Source organism: Eumetopias jubatus, unplaced genomic scaffold (genome assembly GCF_037043125.1).
Source record: "Eumetopias jubatus isolate StellerSeaLion01/CBP00866 unplaced genomic scaffold, mEumJub1_p1.0 scaffold_5, whole genome shotgun sequence".
NCBI classification, from domain to species: Eukaryota; Metazoa; Chordata; class Mammalia; order Carnivora; family Otariidae; genus Eumetopias; species Eumetopias jubatus.
In genome coordinates, this window is record NW_028274811.1 from 31821714 (window position 1) to 31833265 (window position 11552).

General features: G+C 44.1%; 1 protein-coding gene and 1 pseudogene across 1 annotated transcript in view; both read right to left on the minus strand.

Moving 5' to 3' along the window:
• Positions 1–667, minus strand: part of ETF1 (eukaryotic translation termination factor 1) — a 29029-nt gene extending 28362 nt beyond the window's left edge. The window contains exons 1-2 of the mRNA XM_028103581.2: positions 539–667; positions 275–378 (exon numbers count right to left, since the gene is read on the minus strand). Of these exons, the coding sequence (XP_027959382.1) occupies positions 275–360 (86 nt within the window). The 5' untranslated portion in view covers positions 361–378; positions 539–667. The remainder of the gene's footprint in view (positions 1–274; positions 379–538) is intronic.
• Positions 668–5051: 4384 nt separating this feature from the next.
• LOC148164312 (transcription factor BTF3 homolog 4 pseudogene) lies at positions 5052–5620 on the minus strand (annotated as a pseudogene).
• Between the last annotated feature and the right edge of the window lie 5932 nt (positions 5621–11552).

Genomic DNA, 11552 nt, shown 5'->3' on the forward strand with positions numbered 1-11552 from the left:
TGGAGAGATTCAAAAGTAGCAATGGCCTTCCACGAGGGGGTCAAGTGGTCCGAGCCCCGGGAGCGGGGCCCCTTACCCCGAAGCAGGGGAAGGACCCCTTCTCCGGCCAACCGCGCAGACCCTTGCCCCTGAGTCGGGGGCAACTACCCAGAGATCCAGAAGGCGGGAGTTGACTATTGCCTGGTTCTCCTCATCCGGCCATGCGGCGCGGGGGCGGCCATCCTGAGGGGTCCGGGAACCAAGAGGGCACGGGGGGGCCGGACGCGGCGCTCACCCGCGGGCCGCCTCCAAGCTCTTGATGAGCTTCTTGATCTTCCAGATCTCCACGTTCCTGTCGGCAGCACTGGGGTCGTCCGCCATCTTCTCGCCTCCTCCTCCCTAGAGCGGCCCGGCGGGGCCCGGAGACACCAAGACCACAGAGTTAGCGCCGCCGCTGGGGCAGAGCGGCCCCCTTCCTTGCCACCCCCAAGAGGCCCTCTTCTTCCCGCCCCGCGCGGCCCGCCGCGGCGGTCGCTGGCCTTTTCCTCCCTCGGCTTACCTAAGGGCCCAGTACTGGGCGGCAGCGGCTGCTCCTCCCCGGCGGCGGCTCCGCGGCGGCGGCTCTGACGTAGGACACCGGCTCCCTCTCTCCAGGCAGCTGCATGTGTTGCAATCCGCTCACATGGGGCCTGTGACATCACTTCCTCCGCCAGAGGCTGAGTGGAAGTCGGCGGGCGGAAGGGAGGGGGCCGGTGCGGAAGACAGGAAGCTCTGCGCGCGCCGCGACTTGCCATTGGCTGTCCGCGCCGCGGCCTACAATGAGCTCGCTGATTGGCCGCAGCTGGGGCCGCGCTGCCTTGTGAGGTAGGGCCCGGGGCGGGGAAGTACCGCCTTCCTTCCGGTCCGGCTAGCGGAGTGGAGGAAGCGGGCGGAAGCCGGTGGCTCTCGCGAGGATTTATTCAGCAACCCGCCAGCCTCAGATGGGGGTGTTTTTTTAAAGGGCGAGGCGCGGGGGTCGTCTCTTTTCCGTCCCTCTTTGGTGAATGGAATGGGCGTCGGAAAATCTACGACGCGCGGCTAGATGATCGGGCCGGGACACCAAATTGAATTGCGCCTGAGGAGTCTTAAAGAAACGCCTCAAGCTTCGTGGCTTCATACCGGACAAAGTGCTCCGGCCGACGTGCGTCACTGTCGCGCGGACTAGTGTTCAGGCTCCCAGCCCGAAATTTTCTTCTGGTGGTCCGGGACTCCGCCACCCGCAAGGGCAAAAGAGGCGCGTTACGTCTCGCCTCAGTGCTCACATGGGTTCATTTTGGACGTGGAATTTTGTGGGGACGGGAGGGGAAAGCAGGGGCTGCGGGAGATTGGGAACCTTGAGGTATTTGAGCCCACGAATGGTTTAGTGTGAGCTTTTGAGAGTGGAAGTGGGGAGAGTGTTGAAGCAAATGGGCAGCTATGTAAGTTGGAACTTTATCTTTTTGAGTTAGAAGTTTTAGTTGACTCTGTCTCTCTGCACCTCAGTTGGATTTGTTCAAAAATTTGGGCCCGAACTGTGCTAGATTCGGTTTTCCCGAGGATGCTGAGGTGAACTGGGTATAACAGTGCCTATTTTAGTGGAGCTCTCAGTTTCGTTGGGTTTATAACCATTTGTGATTGTATACTTTTTGTATAATAATTGCATAAATACGTAGGTACCCTGGAATGCTGTGAGAGTGTAATAAAAGGGCCTAATTTTGGAATGAGACCCAAAGAATGAGTAGGGGTTTTGTCAGAAGAGAGCATAACACATTAAAAAAAAGAAAAAGTGTGTGCTTAAAAAGCCAGTATGCTGGAACAAGGTCAGGAATGGCTAAAGTAGCTTGAGGAGGAGTCAGAGGACAGATCATTTAGGGCCTTGAAAGTCAGGTTTAGGAGGTTTGGCTTCTTTCTCTTGAGAACAATGGACAGCTTAAAGGGTTTATAGAGGTAGGGAAATGACATGAATGTATAGTTACGTTTTTTTTTTAAGATTTTATTTATTTATTTGACAGAGAGGGACACAGCGAGAGAGGGAACACAAGCAGGGGGAGTGGGAGAGGGAGAAGCAGGCTCCCCGCCGAGCAGGGAGTCCAATGCGGGGCTCGGCCCCAGGACCCTGGGACCATGACCTGAGCCGAAGGCAGACGCTTAATGACTGAGCCACCCAGGCGCCCCTGTATAGTTACGTTTTTAAGGCGATGGTTCTGTTTGGATTGGAGAGAGCAAAAGTGGAAGCTGAGAGATCATTTTGGCTGCTTCAGTCATTCATGTGAGATAATTATAGCTTAGACTAGGGTGATGATAGTGCAGATAGAAGTCAGTGATATACAGGGTGTTAGAATGAATGGGACTGGATGATGGATTGGATGTGGAGAAAGCAAGCATGTTCCCAGAGTATGAAAATGGTTACATTTACCGAGATGGGAAAAATGAGGAGCGGGTTTTGATGGATGATTGGAAATTTCCTCTTGGGCCTATTAAGTTTGAGACCTGGAAGTGGTGGTGTCAGGCAGTTGCATTTACATGCGCTTTGATTCCTTTTTGCATGTTTTCTCAACTTTGTCCACACCTTTGAGATGGGGGTATTATCCCCATTTCATAGATAGGGAAACTGAGGCAAAGAAAGGTTAAAGGGACTTGCTTAGAGTCACACAACTAGTTTATGGCTTCCAGACTCCATGTTCAATGTCCAGTGCATTTTATCATGCAGCAACCCCATTACCTCTGTTGCCATAAAGTAAGGACACAATTCCTACAGGGTAAGTCTCTCCCCCAGCAAATGAATTCCCAGGGTGGAATCTCTTCTTTAGTTACCATTTTGTAATTCATGGGATATGTTCATTCATTACACAGTACTTACTGTACTTCTTTGTGCCATTCACTGTGCATAGCAATGGACCTTCTTAAAGTAAATAATCATAAACACTGTTACTGACTGGTTGTGTACCATGTCCCAGGCTTTTCCCTACTTCATTTCTCTTGCCCCAATTCCTACTTCACTTGGTTGGCTTGATCTACATCTCTTCATTTTTATGTTTATAGCATTGCTTCAGGTCCATGTTTCATGGCTTTATAAGCTTTCTGGACCACCTCACAGGCTTGCTTTTATATGTGATTCATCCTGAAGTAAGATGGTGACATCTCAGAGTTGCTGTTTGTCAGCATTTGAATCATTCAAACTTGGTAATTACTGAGATATATAACTTGTTTCTTAGAACATTCTAATCCCAGATAGTTACACTGTAGCTCCCAAAGCTTACTTGCCTAGTTGCTGTAAATTCACCATCTCTTAGAATTGAAAACCAGTGTCTTACAGGCAAATCCTGGCATTGATTTCTAGCAGAAGAGATTTGAAAGGAGTAGAACAGGGAGATGCTATTTCTTTCAGCAAGGAGGAGGCTTTATAAATGCAACCATGACAGTTTCCAGGAAGAACCTCCTGTGACATAAAAGTGGTAACAGATTTTTTTCAAAATGACATATGATGAGGGTAGAATATATAATGTCTCTTGGCACAGGTTGTCCTTTTCTGAAAAATGAAGGATTTGTACTTGACCTCAGAACTACTTCTTCAGGTCTAATGTTAGGTAATAAAGTTAAATATTGGGGGCGCCTAGGTGGCTCAGTCTTAAGCATCTGCCTTCGGCTCAGGTCATGATTCCAGGGTCCTGGGATCGAGCCCTGTGAGCCCTGCATCGGGCTCCCTGCTCAGCGAGAAGCCTACTTCTTCCTCTCCCACTCCCCCTGCTTGTGTTCCCTCTCTCGCCGTGTTTCTGTCAAATAAATAAAATCTTCAAAAAAAAAATAAAGTTAAATATTGGGGTATAGATAACTAATGGTTGGAGGTGGGGGAGGGAAGGAGGATTGTTTTGGTGTTGAAAATACCAATAGCAACTTCAGAACACAGTGCTGTTAGGTAGAGAATGAAATTATTGGTTGCTGATGTGTGGGCCAGTTTTAAGAGTAGCCAAGGTGAAGAAAGCAGGGGAGGAATGGTTGTGGAAAGATTTCTTAAGGGCTGTACCCTTTGACTCTTTGGGAAGTCAGTGGGGTTGTTAAAGGAAAGATCTCTGGAGCTAGGCAGCCTTAGGGTTGAACCGTGACTTTGCTCCTTAACGTTGGGCAAAGGCACTTAAATCTTGCAGAATTTGTGTTTTTATCATAAAATCGGGATACTGCCTATTTTGTGGGACTATTGTCAGATTAAATAAATTGTGTAAAGTGCCTGGTACTATTTACAGCACCCATGTCAATAGTGAATGCTAATTCTCTTTTTAGTTTCTTCTAATTTGTTCTGTCATCTTCCACTGTTTTCGGTACCCATCTGTTGACCTGCTACACTACTTGTAGCAGAAAATTGAAGTTGAGAGCCTAAAGGTGGAGCAGATCCAAATTACAATTCCTAGGGATTTTTTTTCCTGGTGGAAAGGGAGCCAGTAAAATGGTCTCTGGGATCTTTACCCTGTTTCAGTGGCTTGTGTGTTAATGTTAGAAATTTGGAACTTTTCACAGCTGGAGTTTAAGAGATTGGGTATTTATGTGGGGAGGGTTGTGTGGGTGCCAAGGAACAATTGTGGTTTAGGCCTAGAAATTGGGCCTTGGGCTGGTCAGCATCTAATAGTCATTGGATAATGCCTGCTTTTACTGTCACTGTGGCCATGAGATCAATTACAAGTATCTTGTTGCTTGTGGCAGGGTTTTTATGTGAATTGTTTTTTTGTTTTGTTTTTTTTAATATAAAGATTTGTTTTATTTTCTACTGGGGGTAGAAGGAGGATCAATAGAACTGTTTTCCAGTTTGCTCTCCACTGTATACACACATACCCACACGCATACATACACATACACACACCAAAAATACCCCAACAAAAAAACAAAACAAAAAACTGAGAATCAAACACCAAAACGCCCTCAAACTGCACTAATACTTTGTATTTTGACCAAAAGAATAGATCCTGGGAGGAAGTGCAAAATGCAAAATCAAATGACCGAAAAATGCTGAACAAACAGCATTATTAATAAACAGAATATTTATATTACTGAACTAGTAACAGTTGATGTTCTCCATGTCTGTAAAGCTTTGGAACTACATAGCTGATTTGTTAAATCTAGTCCATGCCAGCTTCCAAACTTCAGGAAAAAATTTTAGTTAGCTTCATTCTTTGATACCTCATCAAAATTTTCTAGGAGATATGGAACATCATCATCATCCTCTTCATCAATGTCTTCTGGTTTTGGTGCTTTGCTATCCAACACTTGCCGGGGGAACGGTTCAGCTAACTTCCTAAGACTTGTTAAGCTGTCAGCACCAAGCTGACTTAATATCCAGGAAGCATTTCTGTGATTGGTTTGGCTTCTGCATGACCAGTAGTTGCAAAGGTGTTAGCAGAAAGGGAAGCTTGGACTTTGGGATTGTTGAAATGAAAACTGTCCCATCATCTTTAATCATGTTCACGTCTTCAATACCAGCTATATTATTCACAGCCAGTTTTTTTAGAGAAATCTGAAGTTTTTTGTCATCAGCTCTAGCTGTTCTGTGTACTACCACTTTCTTTCTGCAAGCTGTGCCCTTGCCCCCTATCTGGACCTGAAGTTTGGCTAACTTTTCTTGATTCATGCTGTTGGTAAATCTGAAGCAGGGAGGGTCCTCCCAACAACAGCACGCGGCAAGAGCAAGATTGTGATTTTTTTTTAAATGGAAACTATTCCTGGGCTGCAGTAAACTTTTTGAAGCCTCAGCATTATGTTTGTATTAGCTATCATAAGGGTCTCCAACCAGATATACTTGTTCTTGTTTGTTCCTTCTCCCTGTTAGCATTCAACATTCTTGTCAATTTGCCCAGCTTGGAGTTGTCTATTATATACTAGGGTCCCATGGTTATAGATAGAAAAGCAGGAATCTCCTGATGATGTTTAATAGCTTTTTTTTTTAAGATTTTATGTTTTGACAGAGACAGTGAGAGAGGGAATACGAGCAGGGGAGAGTGGGAGAGGGAGAAGCAGGCTTTCCACTGAGCAGGGAGCCCGATGTGGGGCTCGATCCCAGGACCCTGGGATCATGACCCAAGCTGAAGGCAGATGCCCAGCGACTGAGCCACCCAGGTGCCCCATGATGTTTAATAGCTTAAGAAGGCCTTTTTTGCTACTGTCTAGGTAAGCAGTCTGGGGAGAGTACAGGCATCATTTCTGTGTGTGTGGGTATCCTGGTCAGGTAAGATTGGGACTTAGGTATGATTCCCTTTGGGATATCCTTAATGTATATTAACTTCTAACTGGTGTTGTAAACGCAATACTAGAATTTGGAGATCTCAGTTCTGTGTTCATGGCTTTTTATTTACCCTAACTAATAAACTTCCTAATAAATCCTTGCCAGACTTAAAAAAATATATTTATATACACTATATTAGTATAATAAATTATTTTTTCTAGGTATCTTAATAGTTATATGTTTTTCCTGTCTCTGATCCGTAAGAGTTCCACATAAGATTTCATTTAAAAAAAACAAAACCAAGGTGCCTAAAAATGGTTACAAATAATCTCTGGGTTAGACTCTCTGTGCAGTGGGGCATCTGGGTGGCTCAGTTGGGGTTAAGCATCTGACTCTTGATTTCAGCTCAGGTCATGATCTCAGGGTTGTGAGATTGAGCCCCACATTGGGCTCCACGCTTAGCACGGAGTCTCCCTTTGCTCCTCCCTCTGCCATTTGCGTGCGTGCTCACTCTCCCCTCAAATAAATAAATGTTTAAAAAAAAAACTGAAGTGCCAATCATTTCATGAAGTAGGTGAAGATCAATAAAGGAATGTGTCTGATCTGCCCTCAAGTTCCTGGATGTACTTAAGCATAATGAATTTGAAGAATGAAGTTCCGTAGATTTCATTCTTAAATACATGAAGAAATCTTAACAGTAAGTAAAAGCCAATGAAGAAGGCCTAAGCTATAGTGGTGTAATGTAAAACTCAAAGAGTTGTGTAAATTGACATGACAGCGCTGCTTAACTGGAGTACAGTGTGTGAAAGTGACTTGAAATGGTCAGAGTAAAGTACCATTTACTCCCCTGTGGACACAGGGAGTATAATATAACCCTTTAATGGGAGGGGGGACTACAGCTAAGGAATTATAGCAGTTTCTTCTCTAAATGACCAAACATCTGTACAGGAATTTGTAATCTTGTTAAATTAAGCAAATATTGACCATTACATACTTGACCCTATAATGATTTCCAACTATAAAAAAAATGCACATAGAGAACACTCATTCTTTCTGTTCTAGAATCTTTTTTTTAGAATCCGTTACAAGGAGCACTCACCAGCTGATGTACATCTTCCCGTAACATGAAAGAATAATTAGCAAGGTGAGATTGAGCCATGCCCTTGGATCATTTGGGGAGAAGATAAGTAAGTGCTTAATGTTCCCAGTGGTGCCTTTTTTTGACTCAATAGACAGTTGTAGAATAGACAGATGATAATCTTTTAGTTCAATTTCATAAATACTTATTGGAGATTAGTTTTCTAATACCGGGATATGTGCTGAAACACTTTAGATATAGTGCAGTTCTTAAATTTAGTCTTTTTTTTTTTTAAGATTTTATTTATTTGACAGAGAGGGAACACAAGTAGGGGGAGTGGGAGAGGGAGAAGCAGGTTTCCTGATGAGCAGGGAGCCCGACACAGGGCTTGATCCCAGGACTCTGGGATCATGACCTGAGAGCCCAAGGCAGATGCTTAACGACTGAGCCACCCAGGTGCCCCAAATTTGCAGTTTTTAAGGGGAAAACAAAGGAATGTTAAATACATAACCATATAAAAAGAGAAGTAGCTGTTTATAGGGCTGAGGCAGATACGAACAAGATGAATCTGGAACACCTTTTTATATGAGTAAGAAAGGAAATTAACAAAAACTACTGGGGTCTTTTTTTTCTTGTATAAGTACTTGTAACATCCTAATAGACTTTTCTTTATTGAGGTATAATTGACATAACATTATTTTATTTTCAGATGTATAACATAATGATTGAGTATATATTGTGAAATGATCACCATAGTAAGTCTAGTTAACATCTGTCAATGTATGTAGTTTCCAGTTTTTTTTCTTGTGGTGAGAACTTTAAGATTTACTCTTAGCAACTTTCAAATATGCAATAATTTTTTTTAAAGATTTTGTTTATTTGACAGAGACACAGCCAGAGAGGGAGCACAAGCAGGGGGAGTGGGAGAGGGAGAAGCAGGCTTCCCGCTGAGCAGGGAGCCCGATGCGGGGCTGGATCCCAGGACCCTGGGATCATGACCTGAGCCAAAGGCAGACGCTTAACTACTGAGCCACCCAGGCGCCCCTCAAATTTGCAGTAATTATTAATTATAGTCACCATGCTGTACATTTCATCCCTAGTGGTGATTTTATAATTGGAAGCTTATAACTTTTGACCTCCATCACCTATTTCATCCTCCCCATCCCATTTCCTACCCTGCCTCTGGCAACCAGCACTTTGTCCTCTGAATGTATGAGCTTGGGATTTTTGGGGGGGGTTTTGTTGTTTTTTAAAAGATTTTGTCAGAGAGCACAAGCAGGGGGAGCGGCAGACAGGGAGAAGGATGTGGGACTTGATCCCAGGACCCTGGGATCATGACCTGAGCTGAAGGCAGACATTTAACCAGCTGAGCCACTCAGGCGCCCCTGTTGTTTTTTTAAAGATTTCATATATAAGTGAGATCATACAGTATTTGCCTTTCTCTGACTTATTTCACTTAGCATAATGCCTTCAGGGTCTATCCATGTTACCACAAATGGCAAGATTTCATTCTTTTCTATGACCTTTGAGTATTTATTTATTGCGGCACCTGCGTGGCTCAGTGGTTAAGCGTCTGCCTTCGGCTCAGGTCATGATCCCAGGGTCCTGGGATCGAGCCCTGCGTCGGGCTCCCTGCTCCGCGGGTAGCCTGCTTCTCCCTCTCCCACTCCCCCTGCTTGTGTTCCTGCTCTCGCTGTCTCTATGTCAAATAAATAAATACAATCTTTAAGAAAAAGATTGTATTTATTTGGTAGAACAAGCAGGCAGAGTGGCAGGCAGAGGGAGAGAGAAGCAGGCGGGACTCAATCCCAGGACTCTGGGAACACAACCTGAGCCGAGGGCAGACGCTTGAACCTACTGAGCCACCCAAGTGCTCCTCGAGTATTCTATTTTATATATGTGTGTCTGTACATGCTTATGTATCATGTATCTTTTTTATCTGTTCATCCATCAATGGACACCTAGGTTGTTTCCATATCTTGGCTATTGTAAATAATGCTGCAGTGAATATGGGGATGCACGTACCTTTTTTTTTTTAAGAGTGCATACGCTGCATGGGGGCTGGGGGGAGGGGCACAGGGAGGGAGAGAGAATCAAGCAGGCTTCTCGCCTGTTGTGGAGCCTGATAACAGGGCTCCATCTCACAACCCTGAGATCATAACCTGAGTGGAAATCAAGAGTCAGTTGCTTAACTGACTGAACCACCCAGGCATCCCTCTTGTTCTTTTGATATTAGCCATTTTGACAGGTATGAGATTAATAGCCCATTGTTTTTGATTTGCATTTCCCTGATGAGTGATATTGAACACCTTTTTGTGTACCTGTTGGCCATCTCTTTGTCATTGGAAATATGTCTATTCAGATCCTCTGCCCAGTTTTGGATTGGATTGGGTTTTTTGCTATTTAGTTGTATGAATTATATTTTGGTGGGGTTTTTTTGAATTAATATATTTTGAATATTAAACCCTTTTCAGAGATATTGTATTTTATATCATTCAATAGGTTGCCTTTTCATTGTATTTCCTTTGCTGTGCATAAGCTTTTCAGTTTAATGTAGTTCCACTTTTTTTTTTCCTTTTGACGACTTTGTTTTTGGTGTCAAATCCAAAGATCATCACCAAGACAGAAGTCAAGGAGCTGATGGCCTTTATTTTCTTTTGGGAATTTTACAGTTTCAGGTGTTACATACAAGTTTTTAATCCATTTGGTGTTGATTTTTGCGTATGGTGTAAGATAGTGGCACAGTTTCATTCTTTTGCATGTGCCTGTCCAGTTTTCCCAATACATTATATATAGTTAGTGTTTTATGGACCCCCTGAAGTCACTCAACGTGGACTCGCTGTTCCTGTTACTCCAAATCTCCACCTGTTAGGTCAGGGGCTACAAGAACCTGTTTAAGTGCCTGTAATTTAGGTCAAACTTTTTTTTTTCACTTTTAAGCAGGCCCTACACCCAGTGTGGGGCACAAACTCATGACCCCCAGATTGAGTTGCATGTTTTACCACTGAGCCAGCCCGGCACACCTAGGTATAACACATTACTTTCCTGTTTCCTGATCGCAGACTTGAAGCTCATGGTTAAAGGCCGATTCCGCTGCAGTGTTCTCTTTAGGGTCAAGATTTCTGCTTACTCTGGGGCACCTGGGTGGCCCAGTATGTTAAAAGTGTAACTGATTTTGGCTCAGGTCATGATCTGAAGTTTGTGAGATCGAGCCCAGCGTTGGGCTCTGTGCTGCATGTGGAGCCTGCTTAAGATTCTCTCCCTCTGCCCCTCCCCCCAAATTTCTACTTCGTGACCTGCTGCAGCAGAAATGGGTTTGATGATGGTGCATTGTATTAGGTCTAACTGTATCAAATAGGTGACCTTTTTAACCTACAGAAATGGCTGTTTCAATGGTTCTGTAATTGCTGAATTACTTCCATGCTGTACAGACTGAGTAATCTAGGTCACCCATAGTTTCTCCATCTAAAGCTTTCACCCATCTCATTGTTCCAATACTACAGGAAGGAGACATAGCTCTCAGCAGCCTTAGGACTGGAGAATGGAATCACTGTGGTATCTGAAAACAGTGAAGGGCCTTTGCTTGAAGCAGTGCATTTTCAAGGTCAGGTTTCTCTCTTAACTTCTAATCTCATGTACTTTCTATAAGAATTTGCTTTTACTTTACGGTTTCTTCTTGATATAAAATCTCTAATGTAAACGTTACACTTAAAATTAAGCCACCATAATAGAGTACTTATGAAAAGTATCTTCAAAATGAAGTATGGAGCAGAGCATCTTATTCTCCCTGGTAATTGATACATTGATAGAACACCTATGTTTTATTTCTACCAGTAATATGTACCTGACTCTGAACTCAAGGAAATCATCAGATGAATCCAAAGGGCCATTCTGTAAATGAAATGGCCTGTACTCTTCAAGAAAAGTCAGTGTTCTATGCCTGAGTCACTCACTCAGGTCATGATCCCAGCGTCTTGGGATTGAGTCCCACATCAGGCTCCTTGCTCAGCAGGGAGCCTCTTTCTCCCTCTGCCTGCTGCTTCTGCTTGTGCTTGCTTTCTAGACAAGATTTAAAAAAACAACTATTACCTAAAAGGACACAAATGCAACATTTTTTTTTTTTAAAGATTTGAGAGGGGGTGTGCGTGCCCAAGAGTAGGGGGTGAGTGGGCAGAGGGAGAGATCTCAGACTCCCCACTTAGTGCAGAGCCTGCCAGACTTGGGCCTTGATCCCACAACCCTGAAAGCATGACCTGAGCCTAAAACCAA